At 37.1% G+C, this 21,594-nt stretch overlaps 1 protein-coding gene across 1 annotated transcript in view; it reads left to right on the forward strand.

The window, feature by feature from the left end:
- The window catches only part of LOC131428214 (abhydrolase domain-containing protein 2), a 46,694-nt gene that overhangs the window by 20,599 nt on the left and 4,501 nt on the right, over positions 1-21,594 (forward strand). The window contains exons 3-4 of the mRNA XM_058591965.1: positions 18,280-18,452; positions 18,530-18,697. Coding sequence (XP_058447948.1) covers positions 18,280-18,452; positions 18,530-18,697 — 341 coding nt within the window. The remainder of the gene's footprint in view (positions 1-18,279; positions 18,453-18,529; positions 18,698-21,594) is intronic.

Consider the following 21,594-nt stretch of genomic DNA (forward strand, 5'->3'; position numbering starts at 1 on the left):
GAACGAATGAAACGTGTCTTATAACTACTCACTTGGTAACGCGAGAATGTAATGTCGCTCTCTGTTTCAAAACTGTCGTCCGAACACGAGGAAGACATGGAACATTTTAGAAAACTATAGTTTTGAGCCAATTGTGTTTATTTCATACTACTGAAAATGTTATCATAAATTGCTGATCATATATATTTCCGATAGTACGGAGAAAAAGTTTTGTTGTTTGGTTAAATACAACAAGAGATATTCACGATTAAGTTCTACCCATTCTTGTTTAGAAAAGAGTTTTGAAGATTTCTATAACATAATTCTTGAATTGATGTTTTAAGAAAGGACCCAGAGAAAATTTGTACAACTTGTTTTTCATACTACATTTCCGATGAGAAATGTAAATATAGGAAGAAGTGTATATGTGTATATAGGAATTGAGAGAAGATACGAATAAGGTACTTCAAAACCCAAAAGTCAAAATCATATTCTAATCATGTTTTCGCTTGTTTCGTGTTTCGAGCAAATCCAAATAACTTCCAAAACTGTAAATCCATGTGTAAACAAACTCTTGTAAGTTATAACGGTACCCGGAGCCTCGGAAGAGACTGTAAAAAAAAACTAGAAATGAAGTTTACATTTATTTCTCATACGTTGAAAATGGCATCACTACACCACTGAGTGAATGACTACTGGTTCTATAATACTCATTGGATAACTTTATTTCAACTGTGTAGAACATGTTGAGTTTATTGTGTGTAGAAAATATGGTACAATAGTAACTAAATGGCAAGGCAAAACCAGAATCAAAAGCACGAATAGTTAATAGTGGAATCGTACCAATAGCCATCTCATTAGTCGTCTCATCTCATAATATTTTTGCTTGCTACTCGGCTTACTATCAATGGATTTCGTTTTAATCAGTCGATGAATATTCGCTTCAATCCGATGAAGCAATGATCCGAGAAAAAATACTTCTTTTATTGTGACGCGAAATTTCGATGCGATTGCACCTATTTTTATCTTACTCTTTGAGTTAATCCATTGAACAGAGATGGTTTATCTCATTCTAACTAATTGTTTTTCTATATAAGATGAATGGTGAAGCAGCGATACGTAAGGGAGCACTTCTCCTACGTGTTGACACTTTGTTGATGTGTTATACAACGACAAATCGAACAAAATGTGAAATTTGTTTAGCGCGGTGAAAAGTTCTCCGGACTTGCAGATAGTGAACAGATTTAACAGTTACTGATAACCAAAAATGCAAACATTGCGTGCGCCTTCACTTCAGTATGTGAATGATAGAAACCGCTTTAGTCAATCAATATGCAAAATATGAAACCAAATGAAGCGTACAAGGACATGGAACGTGCTGCAAAATTTTCATTTCAAGTCATTAGCTTTTAACTTCCCTAAATAACATTCAGTGCCGGTTTGACGAGAAAGTGTTTTAATGAATTTATGCAGTTATTTTCAATGATGCATAAATAAAGTTACCTAGTGTCTTAACAATGATGCAATTTTCAAAAGCTAGCTGATTTACTATATGATGTAAAGCCACGAAATACCGCGGTAAAATTATAATTAAACATACGTAATGCTGTTACTATTGATCACAGTTTAATTACCAGACTCGAATCAAACACAAAATTTGAAGTGATGTTGGTTTTTTATATGTTCAACCTATCAAGTTGGTTTCATTGCCATTGCATTCCTAAAAGCTTCGAAGATTTGAAAGTGAAGTGGCTTAATTCAAAAACAAAGGTGACATAAGTGATCATCATCCGATTTACACAAACCTAGGCGCAAGTGAGACAGCTGTATGATACTTATATCTGTGATCTTAGTTACAAAATGAAGATTGCGGATCATTAAAGCCACGATTATTTAACATCGCATCGTATTGCGTGGTGATCTTCGACATCTCAATTGAACTTGTTAAGCATACCAAAATGGATACAACAGACAACAACATATAATACATAACACAATTTGCCGACGACAGCGTTGTGTCCATTATAGGACCCAAATCTGCCGATCTCCAAGGACCATTACAAGATACCCTCGACAACTTGTCGACATGGGCTCTTCAAATGGGTATCGAGTTCTCTACGGAGAAAACTTAGCTGGTTGTATTTTCGAGGAAGCGAGAACCAGCACAATTACAGCTTCAACTAAGGGGTGAAACCATAGCTCAGGTCTTCACATTCAAATGTCTCGGGGTCTGGTTCGACTCCAAAGGCACCTGGGGATGTCATATTAGGTATCTGAAACAAAAATGCCACCAGAGAATCAACTTTCTTCGTACAATAACCGGATCGTGGAGGGGTGCCCATCCAGGAGACCTGATCAGATTATACCAAACAACGATATTGTCCGTAATGGAATACGGATGCTTTTGCTTCCGATCCGCGGCGAACACTCATTTCATCAAGCTGGAAAGAATCCAGTATCGTTGCTTGCGTATTTCCTTAGGTTGCATGCAGTCAACTCATACGATGAGTCTCGAAGTGTTGGCGGGCGTCTTACCGTTGAAAAATCGATTTTAGGATCTCTCATATCGATTGCTAATCCGATGCGATATTTTGAATCCGATGGTGATTGAAAACTTCGAAAGGCTTATCGAGCTTAATTCTCAGACCCGTTTTATGTCCTTGTATTTTGATTACATGGCTCAGAATATTAACCCTTCTTCGTTTGTTCCCAACCGTGCTCATTTCTTGGATACTTCTGATTCTACTGTGTTTTTCGACACTTCCATGAGAGAAGAGATTAGTGGAATTCCGGATCACGTGCGCCCTCAAGTGGCCCCAAATATTTTTTATAATAAATTCAGAACAGTCAACTGTGAAAAGGTGTTTTACACTGACGGATCGAACATCAACAGGTCCACAGGCTTCGGCATCTTCAATCAAAACATCACCGCTTCTTACAAATTCAGTGATCCGGCTTCAGTTTACGTCGCAGAATTAGCTGCTATTCAGTACACCCTCGAGATCATTGAAACCTTGCCCAAAGACCATTATTTCATTGTCACGGACAGTCTAAGCTCAATAGAAGCTATCCGGGCAATGAAGCCAGAAAAGTATCCCCCATATTTCCTGGGGAAAATACGGGAACATTTGAGAACTTTATCTGAACGGTCTTATTCAATATCGTTAGTCTGGGTCCCTTCGCATTGTTCCATTCCGGGCAATGAAAAGACAGACTCATTGGCTAAGGTGGGCGCATTAGAAGGTGATATTTATGAAAGACCAATCTGCTTCAATGAATTTTTCAGTTTTTCTCGTCAGAAAACTCTCGAAAGTTGGCAAACTTCATGGAGCAATGGCGAACTGGGACGATGGCTACATTCCATTATCCCTAAGGTATCGACGAAACCTTGGTTCAGGGGGATGAACGTGAGTCGCGATTTCATTCGTGTGATGTCGCGGCTCATGTCAAATCACTACACCTTCAACGCACATCTCCGGCGTGTTGGGCTTGCGGAGAGCGGTCTCTGCACCTGTGGCGACGGTTATCAGGACATCGAGCATGTCGTGTAGTCGTGCGTAGAATATCGTGACGTCAGGTCGCAGCTACTGGAATCCCTTAGGGCCCGAGGTAGACCACCCAAGGTTCCGGTTCGGGATGTGTTGGCGAGTCGGGATAGTTTATATATGCTTCTCATATACCAGTACCTTAAACACATTAATATACAAGTGTAATCCGTAGTATCCTCTCTCTTGTCGAGGCTAAGAATAATCTTCACCTACAGGTTCGAGACTAACATTCGCCCGATTCTCCCAATCCCTAGCCTGTCCACCATCTCTGTCGAAAATAACAAGATCTTTTTGCTGTCACTAACTTTTTCGTTTTCGTTTCTCTACTCTGTCGATGTCAACTAATTAGATCTTTGTCGTATTTAGTCATTCGTTCCCATACCCCCTTTTTTCACTCCGTTTTCCACAAAATTACTTCTCCATATTTCTTTCAATCTCTTAGGCAACATCACCATCATTGTCCACGAAAAACTGCTCCAATCGATGACCAACATGCGGGCCACCCACCGGGTATCCGTGGCCTGGGGGTGTTTCTCGCGGACCCATTGATACGTAGAATCGTCATCTGGAAGACACTCAATCCACCGACCATTGCCAATCGCCAGCTGCAGGCTGAATCTGCCAGAATCGACCATTTCGACCGGAATACGTCACTACCCTAATGATAATACCCTAGTTTTAACTTAGTCGTTAATCAAGATTAGAAAATACCCTTGGCATCTTAGAGCTTTAGCAGTGTGCCTTTAAATATATTATTATTGATTAAAAAAAAATCATATAATACATCTCACGGGGCTACCACGTTTGGCTTAAAGCCGTTTGGCATAATACCGTTTGGCATAATGTCGTTATATTTGGCATAATGGTTATTTGGCATAATGGTTATTTGGCATAAAGGTTATTTGGTATAATGGTCATTTGGCATAACAGTCATTTGGCATAACAGATGAAGATACTGCTTAATAGAATTTGTTCTAATTTACTGCAATTTTGAAAGGTCTAATGCGGCTACGCCTCATCGTTTTCAATGACCTGCTGTCCGACCTCGCTGACACTCGTTCGGATTTAACTAAGGGATGGCTCCTAGCTTTGGGTAATCCGGGCAAACGCCCGCAACTAGACAGAGGTGGCCACCATTTGTACACAATTTTTCGACGTTGTTCTGCTGAAAGTCCACGCATTTCGAAACAAACGAATAAACAACTGCACAAGTGATTAGAGAAAAGTGTAAACAACAGGACCCAGCCATAAAAATTGACAGATTCTGAACCATTGCGAAATGGCAGCGGTTTTTGGTTGCGTCCATATTTTCTGAGACAGTCTTTAACACTTGTGAGTTATTTACAGCGAAATCAAAGTGCGTCCATACTTTCTGGGACAGTCTTTAAATTTCAAGAGTTTGACCTAAATCTGGTATAAAATTGAAAGTTTACATGTTGCGTGATGAGTGATTAGTAACTCATTTAAAAATGTGCGAAAATTATTTTAAAAATGTGCGTGGTTGTTGTCGGTTACACTGTTTATTAGCGAGCCAAAATATTGTCATTTCAAATTTTTTAAAGCGGCAGAGCACTAATATCAGGTGTACAACTTTGCAACCGCCGTTTTTTTTTTTCAAAATTAAAAGCTTTATTGCGAAAAAGTGCTTACAGATGTACTATTCAAAGTATTGTCCGTCGCTAGCGACAACTTTCTCCCATCTTTCCGGCAATTTTCGGATCCCGGTTCAAAAAAATGAGTACAAGAGGAACAATAAAGTTCCTAATTTGCTACATCGTGGTACACCAATTTTCATAGGAAAAATTTTTGTGGAAATTGATTTTACTATATTTCGCAGCTGATTCGTAGCGTGCAGAATAATTACATGGCTGGTGCTAAGATCTCACTCACGCCTCTGAAAATAAAAGGTGATTTTTTTGAGGTTAGGATTTTCATGCATTAGTATTTGCTCAGATTTTTTGAGGTTATGATTTTCATGCATTATTATTTGCTCAGTATGCTCTGACATTTCATCATGAATAGACTTACTAACGAGCAACGCTTGCAAATCATTGAATTTTATTACCAAAATCAGTGTTCGGTTCGAAATGTGTTTCGCGCTTTACGCCCGATTTATGGTCTACATAATCGACCAAGTGAGCAAACAATTAATGCGATTGTGACCAAGTTTCGCACTCAGTTTACTTTATTGGACATTAAACCAACCACACGAATGCGTACAGTGCGTACAGAAGAGAATATTGCGTCTGTTTCTGAGAGTGTTGCTGAAGACCGTGAAATGTCTATTCGTCGCCGTTCGCAGCAATTGGGTTTGTGTTATTCGACCACATGGAAGATTTTACGCAAAGATCTTGGTGTAAAACCGTATAAAATACAGCTCCTGCAAGAACTGAAGCCGAACGATCTGCCACAACGTCGAATTTTCAGTGAATGGGCCCTAGAAAAGTTGGAAAACTTCGGAGAACAATTCATCTCAAGAAATGGACCGGTAAGTTGACCACCAAGATCATGCGATTTGACGCCTTTAGACTATTTTTTGTGGGGCTACGTCAAGTCTAAAGTCTACAGAAATAAGCCAGTAACTATTCCAGCTTTGGAAGACAACATTTCGGAAGAAATTCGGGCTATTCCGGCCGAAATGCTCGAAAAAGTTGCCCAAAATTGGACTTTCCGAATGGACCACCTAAGACGCAGCCGCGGTCAACATTTAAATGAAATTATCTTCAAAAAGTAAATGTCATGTACCAATCTAACGTTTAAAATAAAGAACCGATGAGATTTTGCAAATTTTATGCGTTTTATTGTTTAAAAAAGTTCTCAAGCTCTTAAAAAATCACCCTGTACAACAATCGAGCTATTTCAGTAAAATTATGTGGTCTAATGTATGGAAAAAAGAATAATAATAGTTTTGGGATGATTGTGAATTTTGTCTAAAAAATTGCCCAGAATTTGTCAATTGGGTGAATTCTTTTGGCAAAACATTGACTGCGTTGGTTCGGTACCGCCTCAAGACGTTTTGAACATAGTAGCCGGATGCTAGATCAGGCCAAAACAAAGTTGATCCTTTATGCCTTATTCTGAATGAAAAGAAAGGGTACTTCACATTCATTTTATAAACTATTTCAAATGAAATTGAATGACATTGGAGAAATATTAAGCATCCTTTTTTCAGAAGAACTAGTTATTTTGAACAGTTTACTACCGAATGGCTCATCCGTAGTGATTCTTTGCTCGAGAACTATTGTTTCCTATATCTTCCCTGTTTGAGCTTCGTTAAAGAAAATATTTAATTTCTAAAATTTTGTTTGACCGGAACTGAACTTACGCCGCGTGTTCGTACTAATGAGATTATAAATTTCGAAAAAAATACACAAACCTTTTTACATTTTGTAATTCGTAGGAACGACAAGGACGTCCTCGGTTTTTATTCAACTCGCAATCGAGAAGCGTCTCTCAATCAATCCTCGGTAATTGTCAGCACAGAAAAAAATGTATACGAGCTAAGGCGTTCCGCCTTATGGGTTATTGGTACAAAGCAACGAACTGTTACACAGCGTTGCATGAAAGCACCGGCAGTTTTACATCATCTTTTTGCGGCTGAAAAATAGGGGGCAAAAGCTTATCACATTCCGGTCGATGCGTGAGGTGAATGATAATTGTGCTCGCTTGTGTCTTATAAGTTTATATGTAACTTCGAAAATTTGCCATGGCTCTTTTTCCATTGAATTTGGTGAATCTATGAGAAAATTTGAAACAAATTTAATCGCTATTTTTTTTTACTGGTTTATTTCAATAGTTCAGAAGTTTTCTCGACCTTGAAACGTTATCTGGCAAATATACATGCGGAAATCTTCCAAAAAAAATCAAATACTTCAGATCAAAACGACCTGGGACACATGCATTGCTTATATATTGAGTCAAAAATATTGGTCGAAATGTTCAACTTATATATCTATCAAAGTAATGAATGTTGAAACGAAAGCGATGGAACAACAGAAACGATAATGCTGAACTAGTTTCTATAGCCAGCTGATACAGAGGGTACGAACATATGTGAAACGTCACACAAAGATAAGTATTTCTGATAAAATGATTCAATATGCGCACACACGAGCAAATCTTGATTATGCATTCCCCATAAATTGCCAGTCTGTCCATTTACTGACCGTGAGTGATCTATTGGGACTTTGGGACAACGGCGAAATTGTTGAGCTCGAAAACTAATCTACTGCTATATCAGCACACCCATCGGGTTTGGCACGATAATGGAATCCGACAAATCCGACTATTTGATAAATCGCTATCACTGACTATGTAGCAAATCTTATATAGAGTTGAATGATTGTGAAATGTTTTGGGTTTATCGTTTTAGTCTTCACTTTACTGATTCCGCTTGGTAACAATTCTCTTTGTCACTTATGCACGAAAAGAAATCCGTTACTGCTGTCATGATTAGAAAATCATGAAACTAATAATTTTAACTTATCCTGAAACCATGAGCAATAACTCTTCTTCCATGAAAATTAATCATGGTTCGAAAATACATTACTTGAAGCATGCATATTTTTCAAAGCTCGTAACTCTAATTTTCTATCCGAATATCACTTTGAACCCTCTGCCTCAAGTGATGTGATAGATTGCTTAATAGACTAATGGTAAAACAAAAAGCAGACATTGAAAAACAAGACCTACTGAAAATGTTTACTTGATTCTGAAGCGTGTTCATTTAATAATCGTGTTGTTTTACCCACCGACTGATAGAGAATTAAACATAACATAAAAATAAAGATAATGAACCGAAAATTGACATCATAAGAGACTAAGCACGGCTACGCTTTTCATTTAACAAACATCACATGTTACATTTTGTTTGAATGTATTCTTACATATTTGATGTGACCGTTGTTGCTAGAATAATATTCCGAGAGCTAGCGTAAACCAAAAAATAAATTCGATTGTAGAACACCATCTAACGAAAATCAGAAAAATATTGTGTTCAACCACTTTGATTATTTTGTTTCATAGATATAACAACACAAGCTGTATTTATTTACCTAAATATTATAAAAAAGAAGATTGTTTTTTGCAAGAATTCGACATAGAGTTTCTTTTTAAGCGGTTTGATTCACACGTATTTTTTCATGCGGTTCGTTTAAGTGTTAAAATTCTGAAACAAAAAATCAAAACTGAAGCAATGAACACGTTATTTTAGGCGTAGTCGTTTTTCAAAAACATAATATTGTATTTGTTAGTGACTCTGATTAAAAGAAGTTCGTCGTGCTTTTCACTGAATTAATGTTTCAAAAATTAACATCGTTGCAAAAATTACACATAACGCCTGAATTTATGTTGCAAAAATTACCATCGTAACAGAAACACGCCTGAAGTTATACCCACCAACGTCAAGTGCGTTACGTTTAAATCTCAGCGAAATCAGTCCTAATAGATCATGATCCGAGAAGTTCTAATCATGGTGTATTATCATAACATGAAAACATATTATTTTTCCCAAATCATGATTCGTTTTGCTCATTTCTAGAATCGGAATTTTGCTCGTGTAGGGTCATTGTACCAATAGTTATCTCGTTAACTGAGTTATGCTACTATGCTCCAATACTTATTCTACCCATGCATCGAACAGAAATAGCAGATCTAACTCCAGTTAATTTTTATTCATAAAATTCTTTTATACGGCTCAGATCCAGAAAGCTTAACAGCTAATAGACAGTTGTTTTTTTAACGATCATTTTTGATTTCTCATGCTGGGAGTTTAGCAATGACATACTTGAGCCAATTGAGTGATTATAAACACCTGAAATAGAAAATGGAACGCTACAAGGTAATGTGACTGCTACAACTGTGCAATGACACATTTCCAGCACACAGAAAAAAATGAAGAATTCTACAGGATACACAATTGTACAAACGATACAATTCATAATTACTTAGCTTGTCAAATGACACAATATTCCATTCGTACAGAATTTTACAGGCTCCGAGTGTAATGTGCACTCGACAACCAAGTGCCGCGGTATGGGTTTATATGTATCAATTATTCATCAAGCAGATATGGGCTTCTGTGGCTCATTCGATTGACTGCCGTGATTTGGAATCTAATGTTCCTCGGTTCAAGTCGCGCTGTTGCCATCGATCTTTTGTTTTTATTTCATTCGATTTCAAGCCATGTAATTTTCAAATCACACAATTTTACATGTTCCTGAATACAAATTTGTGTGAAATACGTTCCATTTATGTACATCTTATGTAAAATGTAAAATCACAACATTTTTCCGAACTTTGTAGTTATGAATAATATCGTTTGTAGAATTATGAAACCTGTGAAATTCATACATTTTTCTGTGTAGTAAAATGTGCTGTTTGAACAACATCAACAACTGCTTACGTACTAATGATGTATAAACACAATGCAAGATTTGAGTTCCTAAGATAGAATTTATCAGAAAGTTGTTCAAAGGACATTGAGCTGCTTTTACTTCACTTGCAGAATGACTCGTTTAAAGAACATTTCCATTTCTTTTTTTGTGTTGCTGATATCGCTAATGCTAATAGGAAATCGAAACTAATTATGTACTTTTTGTACAAACCACAGACTCCTAAATGTTTAAATTCTGTGGCGGCCAGTAGTCGGTCGTCACTCGTTTCCGCCCGAGACGTCAGAAGGATATGGCAGCTAGTGTCGTATCCTTAAAGGGTCACATAAATTGTGTGAACTTTGCGTCTGCTTAGCGGTTCAAATCAAACTATTAGACGGAGTTGACGGTTCAGTTTGAACTGCTTTAAATATGTACTTTTTGTACAAACCGAAAACCCTAAAATGAACAGAATACAGTTTCAAAAAAAAACTTCAGTTTCCACCAGATTCCAACTACCAAGTGACCTGTAAGTGACTACCAAGGATAGGTGAGATGTTCCCGAGAACCTCCGGATACAGATAAAGTCGAAGTTCGCCAAGATGTTTTGGCAAGTTGTATGTACTTGCGGAAAGCGGAATTTCTTTATTTGGCAAGGTATTTGTACTTGCGGAAAGCGGAGTATACTTCTTGTTATCTGTGTTTTTAAAAGAGTATCTTCCAAAGCGGGTTCTCTCTCTCTCTCTTTCTATCTCTCCTGGAAGCATATGATAGTCCGACAATCTTCTGGTCGGATTTTTCATCATGGAGTGGTATAAAACGAATGATGTCGATTTCGTGCTGAAAAATCTGAACCTCCCAAATACTCCGAAGCTGGGCTCAATAGAAAAATACTGAGCCATTAGTAAGGAGTACATTCTAAACCAACCTGAAATAGTGAAAGATACAAAAACCACAAAGATACAAAAAACTACAAAGTAAAATTAATTCAATTAATGATGCCAAAACTAACTGCAATTGTTTCATTCTACTCCCAGGAAATTTGATGATAATGGGATAAACTCGGATTTTGAGAACAAAATTTGTATGTGCGGTTTAAACGTAATCCCTTAAAGTAGCACTTTCAAAACAGTAAAAATACTATCATTACTCTTTAGCAACAATGTTATTGTTAACATTACCACAAACTCTAACCATGCCGGATTTGGTTTCAACTAAGCCGTAAAAATCTAGCTTCGGGTAAATCAGGAGAAAAGAGTAAACGTAGACAGATGTGATTTCTGCCTGGAGGGGTTCTGAATCACGAGTTTTTGACCTGGATTGAAAGGTTTTTAATCTCTATTATTGTTTCGATACTTATGTGAAGGTTTGAAAAACTCTGGACTGTAGAATTCCAAATCCTTTTATCGACCCAAATTGAATTTACTAACAATCGATTGAACCAAAAAATTGCACATTTGAATCCAAAAATGTGAAAATCGGTTCAGTAATCTGTGTTTTGATTTTTTTATACATTTCACATTCATACATATCATATCACATATATTTGATGATTGTAATAAACTATGTACTTAGCTTAGTTATTTTATTCCATTTCTTTATAATAACTAGATTATTATTGCATTAATGTATTTTTATGCATCTTCAGCTGGCTACTACAGCCAGTTGTACTATCTCAAAGTTACAAAAAATTAAAACGCTTGTATATTATTGTCAACAGTTTCATTTATTCAACAACAATTGATAAGGTAAAATTTTAGCATAAAGTTTAGGTAGATTCTTGAAATATACATGTCTCTTTGGGTTCTGAAATCAATTTATCCGATAAAATTTGTTGTGGAAAACTGAAAATGATAGTGCTAGTCTTATTTCACGCCAGTAGACACCAACACCAGCCCGACCATCGGACAGAAACCCGTTTTTGTAACTTAGTTATCTATTTTGTAGGACATCTAAAATAACCTAACTATTTCTAATTCTAATTCCTCTGAATAATGGTTTAGGTTCGATTGGAAGACCTAAAAAATCTCCAGGATCACTCCATTTTCATTCAACTGGTTTATCAGAAATATGCTTGTTGCTGTCCAAATATATAGCCTGCCGAAGAATTTAATGATATTATTGTTTACTTCAAAAAAGCTAAATCCTGGCATTACATTCCATTTGTGGGATTTGGCCTTTCTGTTTTAACAGACTTCGCAGCCGATTCTTAGTCGTTTATAGACGTTAAAGTTCTGTCAGTTCAGAGCGGTTTATATTTATATCTATATTTATTTGGAGCAGGAAAAAGCCCGATGGAGTTGAAATATCACAATTTCTCACTCCAACAGGCATAAAACCTCCTCATCGTTTATATCAACATATTACAACAATCTAACAGATATATGTATGTGCTTTATACTATCAATTAAAACTAACCCTAGTTAACTAACTCTATAGTAATTAGATGACACTAAACCCATCGGGTAAACGATGGCGATTTTGCATAAGTAGGCACTTTTGGAGGCATTGCTTTATGTATACGCGCGTGTTGATCGTACCGGTTGTAACACTCAGCAAATTGATCACCGAATCATGTATTTTTCGGCAAACTTCAACCTCCTCTGGTTCTGGGACGTCGAACTTATGATGGATAGTGAAAGACAGGAGTCACGGAAGCTGACGGAAGTCTGCTTTCACGTACGTCTCGTTATCCATAATGAGACAATGCGGTTTTGTCTACATCTGTATGTAGAGCTTCCATGCACGTGTTTTTCCCACCGTATTCTACCGTTCTTTGTGATTCGGTGCCTTTTGAACTTTGTTTGTATTTTTTTGCATCTCGCACGAAAGTTTTACTCAACTGCAGTTTTTTCGCCACATCTCTTATCGAACTGTTTGAATTCCTCTTGAAAGCTCAACTTCCTGACAATGGCATGCTGAGAGAGAACCGGATTTTCATGGTGGGTGAGCAAAACTATTTTACACCGCTGCTAGAAATAGCAGCCAATTCCATCTTCGCATCGATTGCTAAACTACTACTATCATTAACACAATGTAAAAATTACACATTGAATTGATTTCACCCAAAGTTCTCATTGAAAATACCCAATCGGTAAAACGATAGTCAATTGAAGGTGATGCAATTTGAGTCCGCACACCGCACGAGACGTTTCAGTTTTGTTATTATTGAAAAGACATGGCAACCCTTACTTAGTGGTTGCATTCTATTCTCTCGTGCTACATATTCCGAAAGCAATTGTTGATTGTTGAAAATTAGATTTCCCTTGACTAGAACCATCCATTCGATCACATTATCGCCGACTTCCGTTCTAAACTACCGAACGACTTTTAAACAGCCCTAACGGGCATAATTAGGGTTCATTATATCATTGCATTCAATTGAATTAATTGTATTCGTTCACGTAAAAAATTGGAAACTGCCCTTAAAGTTAGGTTCGGAAATTGAACTTTTTTTCAGGAGCACGCCGAAAAACTTATTTGTTTGATTACAAAAATCTACAATGAAAGTTCGTCTAATCAGTGTTTCATTTAAACTATTATTTTGTGAGAATTGCAAAGACCTGGCAAGCATCTCAGACAAATGTTGATGTGTAACCCTATCAAAAATGCAATATCGTGCTGCAGAAAAAAATCAACACCTACCACCATGTACTGCAATAACCAAGGCGAATGTATATTTAGTACTGGATTACGATAGGCTCTCTAGCCGGTACAGTAAACAGCAAAGAAAGATGCACTTGAGTGATTTTCTCGCTCTTTTGTTTCGTTTGCAATTGGTCAGGAATCCTTGTAAAGCATTTTTGCTGACAGTAACTGTAGTTCAGCTCTTTCGTAGTTAATAGTCTGCCTAGTTCTAGTTCGTTCTACGAAGGTCAAGTGCATACGTTGTTAAATGAAGCAAGATAACAAAATGCATTAAATTACCCTGATCGAATGATGCTATCTTGGTGGTAAATGATCATCCATCAATTTACTAGTCCACTCTAATGATATAATCTTCGAAGGTAGAATGAATTATGCAATCATCATACCTGTATTCTATTCTGAAAGGATTGCGCGTTTTTCCAGATATGCAAGGGAAATTTTCATATTTCTCATTTAATGTTTATTTAACGAAATAAAAACCATTGTTTATTCACCATAACCATAGACTTCATAAATAATGACGTGCTGTAACACGCTTGCCGCAGTCATTTTACCGTCCAATGCATTGCCAACGCTTAAAATGACTATCATAGCGCTACAGCACCGACTAAGTCATATATGCATTCACCTGAAAATGAAAGTCTAACGGCAATTTGCTGAATCACTTGGAAAGCAAATAGAAATTTGTTTCAGTCGAATAGTGACAGTTCAGTTCAGCTACATTAGCTTCCTAGGGAACCGTTAACAGCCCACTTGCACGCCCATGTTGTGCATACTTTGACAACCAAATTTATCTTCAATTGCATTGTTGCTTGCAGTAGAGATTAACAAAATCGGAAAATCTATTGGAAACAAAATATCGTGTTCTGGGAACTGCTCGCGTTGAGAATTAATGGATGGTAGGTGCAGAAATTACACATTTTCATTTTTTTTTGTTACAATTGTGTGCAAGATAAAAACTGTGATCAGAGGATTTAAGGGCTGCGGCCAGTTTGTTTTAGGATGATTTAGAGTGCTATTTTCACGCTTCAAATCTAATTTTCTCAGAAACGGTGACAAATATCAGAATAACCCAACTGAAAATCTCTTAGAAAATTAATTTAGATTATTCTGTGAAAATTTAAGAATGATTCATTGACTTTAGTGCATAAAAATATGTCGCGATAAAAATGAAGTGAATGTTATTTTTGTGAAGGTAAGGCGATTTCTATGGCGGCGCCATTGTTTTCTGCTCCAGTTCCCTAGTAACGTAACGAAACATGAGAGAGAAATAAAATCGGCTCAAAAAGGCTGCCAAACAAGCGGTTGGATTTTATGTGATGTAGTCAAACTTGTAACCGAAAATATCAAAACTACGTTACCAGGAAACTAGAACAGAAAAAATGGCGGGTGCAAAGAAATCGACTTACCTTCACAAAAATGACATTCACTGCATTTTTATCGCGACGACACCTACGCTTTTATGCACTAATCGCATCTAAATTGAATTATCTAGACATGGTCAGGATGTATTTTTGATCCATGCTTTTGAAGGCGAGATATTCAATGAACAAGTTGAAAGTTGCCGTTTTCAGCTATGCAATTCTTCCTTTAGAAAAAAAAACTTTCCCGACCGCTAAAGTCAATTAATCATTCTGAAATTTTCACAGCATAATCCAAACTAATTTTCTAAGAGATTGTCAGTTGGGTTTTTTGATATTCGTCACCGTTTCTGAGAAAATCAAATTTGAAGCGTAAAAAAACCTCTGAAACACACTTGCCTCAGACCTTAAACATATTTTCATTACTAGTATAGTTTCACATACCACGGTAATTTGTTACCTGCCGATTCTCTATGACAGTTCAGCTTCCGATTCTCATTGCCAGTTCAATTTATTCTGATAAAAAAAATAGCAATCAAGAATACAACACGCTCAATCAATACGAAAACGGCCGTCAACGTGACTAAGTACTCATTATGCGGACACATATACATCAATGGAAAATTGGCAACCGAACACCTTACCCTACTAAGTACCTAAGTTATTCGCATTTCATTCCAAATTTATTACATTTATTAATTAAACTCAGTACTTTGTTTGCGCAAGCACACTCTTATTTCTTTTCACTCACATCTAATCATAAAAATAGTTGGTATAAGCGATGGAGTTGTCCAAATCAATCGCTGTGTTTGGGGATCATTATTCAGAACCAATTTCACATTTTTGTTACTAACCATTGAATTCAACTATCCACTGTCACGTCACTACACTATAACTGAAATGCAATAATTACAATTCCGAACACTACTTTTTGTAGTCTTCATCTTAAAAGTTTGTTAGTATCAGGCACGTACCTAGGCCCTGGCCCCTCCCGAAATTATAAATGGAAACAAAAAAAAAGCTTAATAAATAATATGGCTGATGATCCTTCAGATTACATTGTAAAATAGTGGTTTTAAGAGTTGAATAATCTTCGAAACTTCACTACCATTGACAATGTCAAAACTACATGAAATGTAGGTTAAAAAACCGGAACAAATTAAACCGCAATAATACTACATAAAATTGTACTGGAAAGATTCTGCAGATGAGAGATATCCTGCCTCTGTATCCCGCACATGCTTATTAAGAACTATAAAGACGAACGCAAGCGCACTTCGAATACATGCTGGATCCATTATCATACACCAGGAAAAAAAATATTACCTGACCATGGACTGAAGTCGGCACAAGTGCCTCAAAGGAGGCTCAATGGGTCGAAAAGATCCACCTTGTTCACCTGATTTGGGTTCTTCAAACTATTATTTGTTCCCAAACTCATCTGAGAAATCGTTTCCTTTTGGAAGTTTAGACCACGTTTTTCGAAACCTGAAACCGAAACCGCAGTATGGCCAAAATGTATAATGACCTACAAATTCAGAATATGTTTTCCGTTCTCCTCGAATTGGAGTAAGGGAGCTATCTCGGACCACCACTCAAAATCTATCGCATCATCATCAAGACTTGTTGATTGTTGTGCTTTATAGACGTAAAAAATGTAATTACAATTTTATTTCAATACTCAATAATGAAACTTGGAAAAGTCTGTTAAAACGTGAGCATCATTCTCGATTGCGAGCACTAGCAGTATTCTTGAAATACCTTAAAGACTACTTCTTCAAGTCTAACAGAAGTTATTGAAGAAACGTGTATTTATAGAACCAGGAGCCGGATTCGGATTAAATTGAAATTTCATTTGAATCCATTCTATCATTTGTAGAAACCGGTCCAATCATCTCAAATAAATCTATATGAGTTCTGCAGTCTGCGAAATATTTCAGGGATGCCAAGATTTTATACAATTCCATCTAACGCACTAAACTAAGAAGATCCAATGCATTCGAAACCAATGGCAATCTTAGGTTTAATTCAAGTACTATCGTATTCGAACTGCGATAGACGAAATTAAAGTTTTGCTGATGGAGCAAATATACCTTCACGTAAAAAAAGTTAGAGAGATTCCAATAAACAAAACCAACAGTACAATATATGTTCAACTCTTGTTTGAGTGTGGATTAGTGTAATTCGTAACCGATATCAGTAATGATGAAAGAAATTAGATTAGGTCTCGCAATATTAACAACGATGATGAATCAATGAACGAACACGAGAGTGTTCCACCCATTACCTCCAAACATTTCATATTATGAATCACGGGAATAGAAGTGGGATGAGAGAATATAGAAAAAAGATCCCCACTTCTTTCTCAAGAAAGAGTGAACAATATATTAAGTTTTCGGAGGACGGGTGTAGCGAGATGGGTAAGTCGATGCCTTTTACGCAGCCCACCTGGATTCGATTCCCAACCCCGCACACAGGATCTGAAAGTTTTTCTGGCCCGAAAAGGTTAAATGAATGACCTAAATGGTAGAACCCCTATAATTGAAAAAAACCTAAAATCTTAAGTTTTGCACCCTTCATTGAAACGCTAATGCATTTAAAGTCTGGGTCTATATCTAGAGTTTAAGTGCAGTAAGGCAGTAAGTAAGTTTTTTTAGTTTTTTTATTAGTTTTATCCAGACTTAAGTTATTATTTACGTTTGAAGACAAATACGATGCATTCACGATACCAGTTTGAGTTTGTTTTTATTTCATACCCGTGAGATAGAAGCTGATATATTTGATTCTTATACTCTGTGCTAATAATAATCGCTTCTAGCATTATACATAAAAATGCATGCTTCAAAGTGTCTGACGATGAACTTTCCATTCACATCCTATCTTCATAAATTCACTTTTGATGTGAGCATGCCATGGAAAGCTTTCCACCGCACTAACCATTAAACCATGCACGTGGTTGGTCATATGTTATTAGTTTGTGTCATCAGCACAAATCTGGATTGCTTCGTTGGTGCCCAAGCATGACCAACAGTGAGCTTAATCTTGTCTTTTATGAGCAACGCCAGCAGTGCAGACCGTGTCATGATGAAGCTGGCAGAGTTTTCACAAGATTGCAGTGGCAAAATCAATTCAAGCGGCAATAGAAAATCCGATCTCTCCTGACCTTTGCCGGAAGCAATAGTGATGTGATAAATGAAAACTCTCGAGCAAAGTGGAAGCTTATAAAACGATTTCTGGTAGATTGTTGCAGGTCGCTGTTACGTATTTTTGATTCTTGAACAGCTAGAAGAGACATTTTATGGAAAAACTTACTTGTTCTAAAATTACTTACACTTTTCTAAAAGGTTTTATTTCTCTTTCAAATCTATCTAGATACATTCCTACGCGCCTATGGGGCTTCAGCGGTCACATTCAGACCATTATCCACAGTATTGTGGGTCGTGTAAAATGTCCCTGGCCACTGGGGGAACGAGTCTATCTGGCCCTGGCGGACGGATCAACGCTAACCTACGATTTGTACCAGCCATTGATAAACAACGTTGAAGGTAAGTCATTTGTTGTGCTACTTAAAATTGTGAAGTCTAATCGGATTGATTGCTTTGTTTATCCTAACCAAATACAGACGATATCACAGTAGCTATCTGTCCCGGGATCGGCAATTCTTCCGAATCGGTTTACATCCGAACTTTTGTCCATTACGCACAGTGTCACGGCTATCGATGTGCCGTGTTGAATCATATCGGAGTTCTGGATAGTGTTCAGGTTACGTCTAGTCGAATTTTTACCTACGGTAAGTACTTTTCTCCATGATTCCCATCAGTAGATGCAATCAATACTTTTTCCATATACCATATAAATAATTTTCGTGCCTATTCCTTTAACGTTGAACTATTCGCAATCGGTTCGGTTGAATGAGGTATTTTAATTTATGTTTCACGTTTCGTCTTCGACTTATCAGTGCGTTAGACAGTTTACATTGAACTGCCAACGCTAGCTAACGGTTCAACATAAACCGCCAAGCAAACGTAAAGTAAATGCTATTTGTAAAACACTTCACGTTTCGCCGGAGTGCAATATCTAAACTGACGTCTCGAACGAATATATGTCAATGTGCGATTGCACTGAGAGTAACATGAAATCTGAAACGTTCCATTAAAATGATAAGTGTAATTTCATGGATTTCATGTTTAATTGAAAACAAAAACTGTGTTTTTTTTAATAACGTTGTTAACGAACGCGTATGCCCGGTGGCACTAATCGATCCTACATGTAGTCGTACTGTATTGCCACAATAAGCGGAAAAAATAGAAATTGTGTTTATGGTCCTTCGAAAAGCTGAGATTGCATTTTCTTTGTTCAAACGTCTTACTACTCTTCGTTGTATCACACGGAAAGAAATCCGTTACTGCTGTCATGAATAAAAAATCATTTTAACTTGTCATGAAGTCATGATAAATGTTCATCATTTAATAATCAAAACGATTCAAACGATGAACAATAACTTTTCTCCCATGAAAATTAATCATGGTCGGAAAATGCGTTACTTGCGAGGAATGTATTTCTTTCAAAACTCGTAACTTCAATTTTCTACCTGGATATCACTTTGAACCTTCTGCCTCAAGTGATGTATATGCTTAATAGATCAATGGTAGGGTAAACAAAAACAAAAACTACCTAAAATGTTTAAAGACTGTTACAGAAAGTATGGACGCACTTTGATTTCGCTGTAAATAATTCACAAGTGTTAGATATTCAAATTTTATTCGATATACTGATAATATTAGACTACAACAACAGAATATTATTCTCAACATTTGCTACTTAGCCATTGTAGACTAGCTGGCGCACCTTCTTGCGAACGTTCCTCATTAAATTCCGTACAGACTTCTTGGCGACAAGTTTTGAAACTTTTTTTCAATCTTTTTCGAACTGTTGAATGGTTTCGGTTGCCGAGACATGTTTCCTAAGATGTGCCTTCCTTAATGCCCAAAATTCCTCAATTGGTCGAAGTTGTGGGCAATTTGGTGGATTCATGTCTTTTGGGACGAAAGTGACATTTTTGGTAGTATACCATTCTACCGTTGATTTCGAGTAGTGGCAAGAAGCAAGATCTGGCCAGAAGACAACAGGATCCTTGTGGCTTTGAATTACGAGTAGAAGTCGTTTTTGTAGACATTCCTTGATGTATATTTCGCTATTCATTGAAGCAGTGGTGATGAAGGTTTCGGAATCTTACCGCAGCTACAAATTGCTTGCCAGACCATAGCTTTCTCATCAAATTTTTCGACTTCAATCGATGTCTCGGACTGGTTTAACACTTGCCCTTCTCGCACCGTATAATATTGTGGTCCAGGCAAGGATTTGTAATCGAGTTTCACATAGGTCGTCCATGATTATGCAGTTCAAATTTCCAACAAGAATCGTATTGTACAGCTTTCGAACCCTCGCCCTGATCAATGCTTCTTGTTTCGGACTACGTTTTGGTTGTTTCTGCTTCTTATAGGTTCGGCCACATCCCGAACTGAAACCTCCTTCTTTTGCTCGAACGCCTTCAGTATACGTTCATCCAACTGAGGGTTAGCAGCAAAGATGCCAGGTAAAAATTTCAAATATCTGCAGACAGGGTCTGTAAATCTGAAAAAAAATCTGCAGTCAGCAAGTATGTCTTGCTGGCAGCAATTTCTCTATAAAGTATGACACGCAAAACTGACTTGGCGAGCAAAAAAAAAAGGTCGCGGAAATTTCAAAAGTCTGTAAATATAGACGAAAGTCTGCGAGAATTTCAAAAGTCTGCAAAAGTCTGCGAGAATTTCAAAAGTCTGTAAAAGTCTGCACAACAAAAAATGTCTGCAGCACTATACCCCAAATCTGTAGATTTACAGACAAATCTGCAGACCTGGCATCTCTGGTTTGCAGGATCTTTTTTTCCACCCATTTTCAGTTTATCCTCAAAGGTGTTATCCTCACCGAACTTCCTGATTGCATTTCGCACGGCGTTTTCACTTACTCCTTCCATTTTTGATATCTTTCTTAGTGACAGTCCGCGTTCTGTGCACCATTTGTCGACGTTGTTCTGCTGAAAGTCCACGCATTTCGTAACAAACTAATGAAAACGAAAAACCAACTGCCCAAGTGGTTAGAGAAGAGTGTAAACAGCAGGACGCAGCCATAAAAATTGACAGATTCTGAACCATTGCGGTCCCATACAAAGTTCCTGAGTTTTATATGGATCCGACTTCCGGTTCCGGAATTACAGGAATTGCACCGAAAAAAGGAAAAAAATAGTCACACACGTTTCTCAGAGATCGCTGAACCGATTTTCACAAACTTATAGGTTCAAATGGAAGGTCTTACAACCTCATTCAATTTTCCTGAAATTATTTAGATCCAACTTCCGGATCCGGAATGTGTAAATATGTGAAAATTTATGAAAAATGCGCAATAAATTTTCTCGGAAATTTCTTAACCGATTTTCAGAAACTAAGAAGCAAATCAAAGGTCTTAAAATTCTTTAAAAAATCCCCGAAAAGTTAATTCCCGATTCCGGTTCCGGTATTACCGTGCGATTAGTGAAAATTTACAATTTCATGAGTATTTTTTCATAAGCGATGGCGAAACGAGGTGCACCGAAAGCACCGATAATAGCGAAGGGTTAAGCCGTTAAAGCTCTCATTGTCTTTAAATATA

Source organism: Malaya genurostris, chromosome 2 (genome assembly GCF_030247185.1).
Source record: "Malaya genurostris strain Urasoe2022 chromosome 2, Malgen_1.1, whole genome shotgun sequence".
In the NCBI taxonomy this organism is placed as follows: Eukaryota; Metazoa; Arthropoda; class Insecta; order Diptera; family Culicidae; genus Malaya; species Malaya genurostris.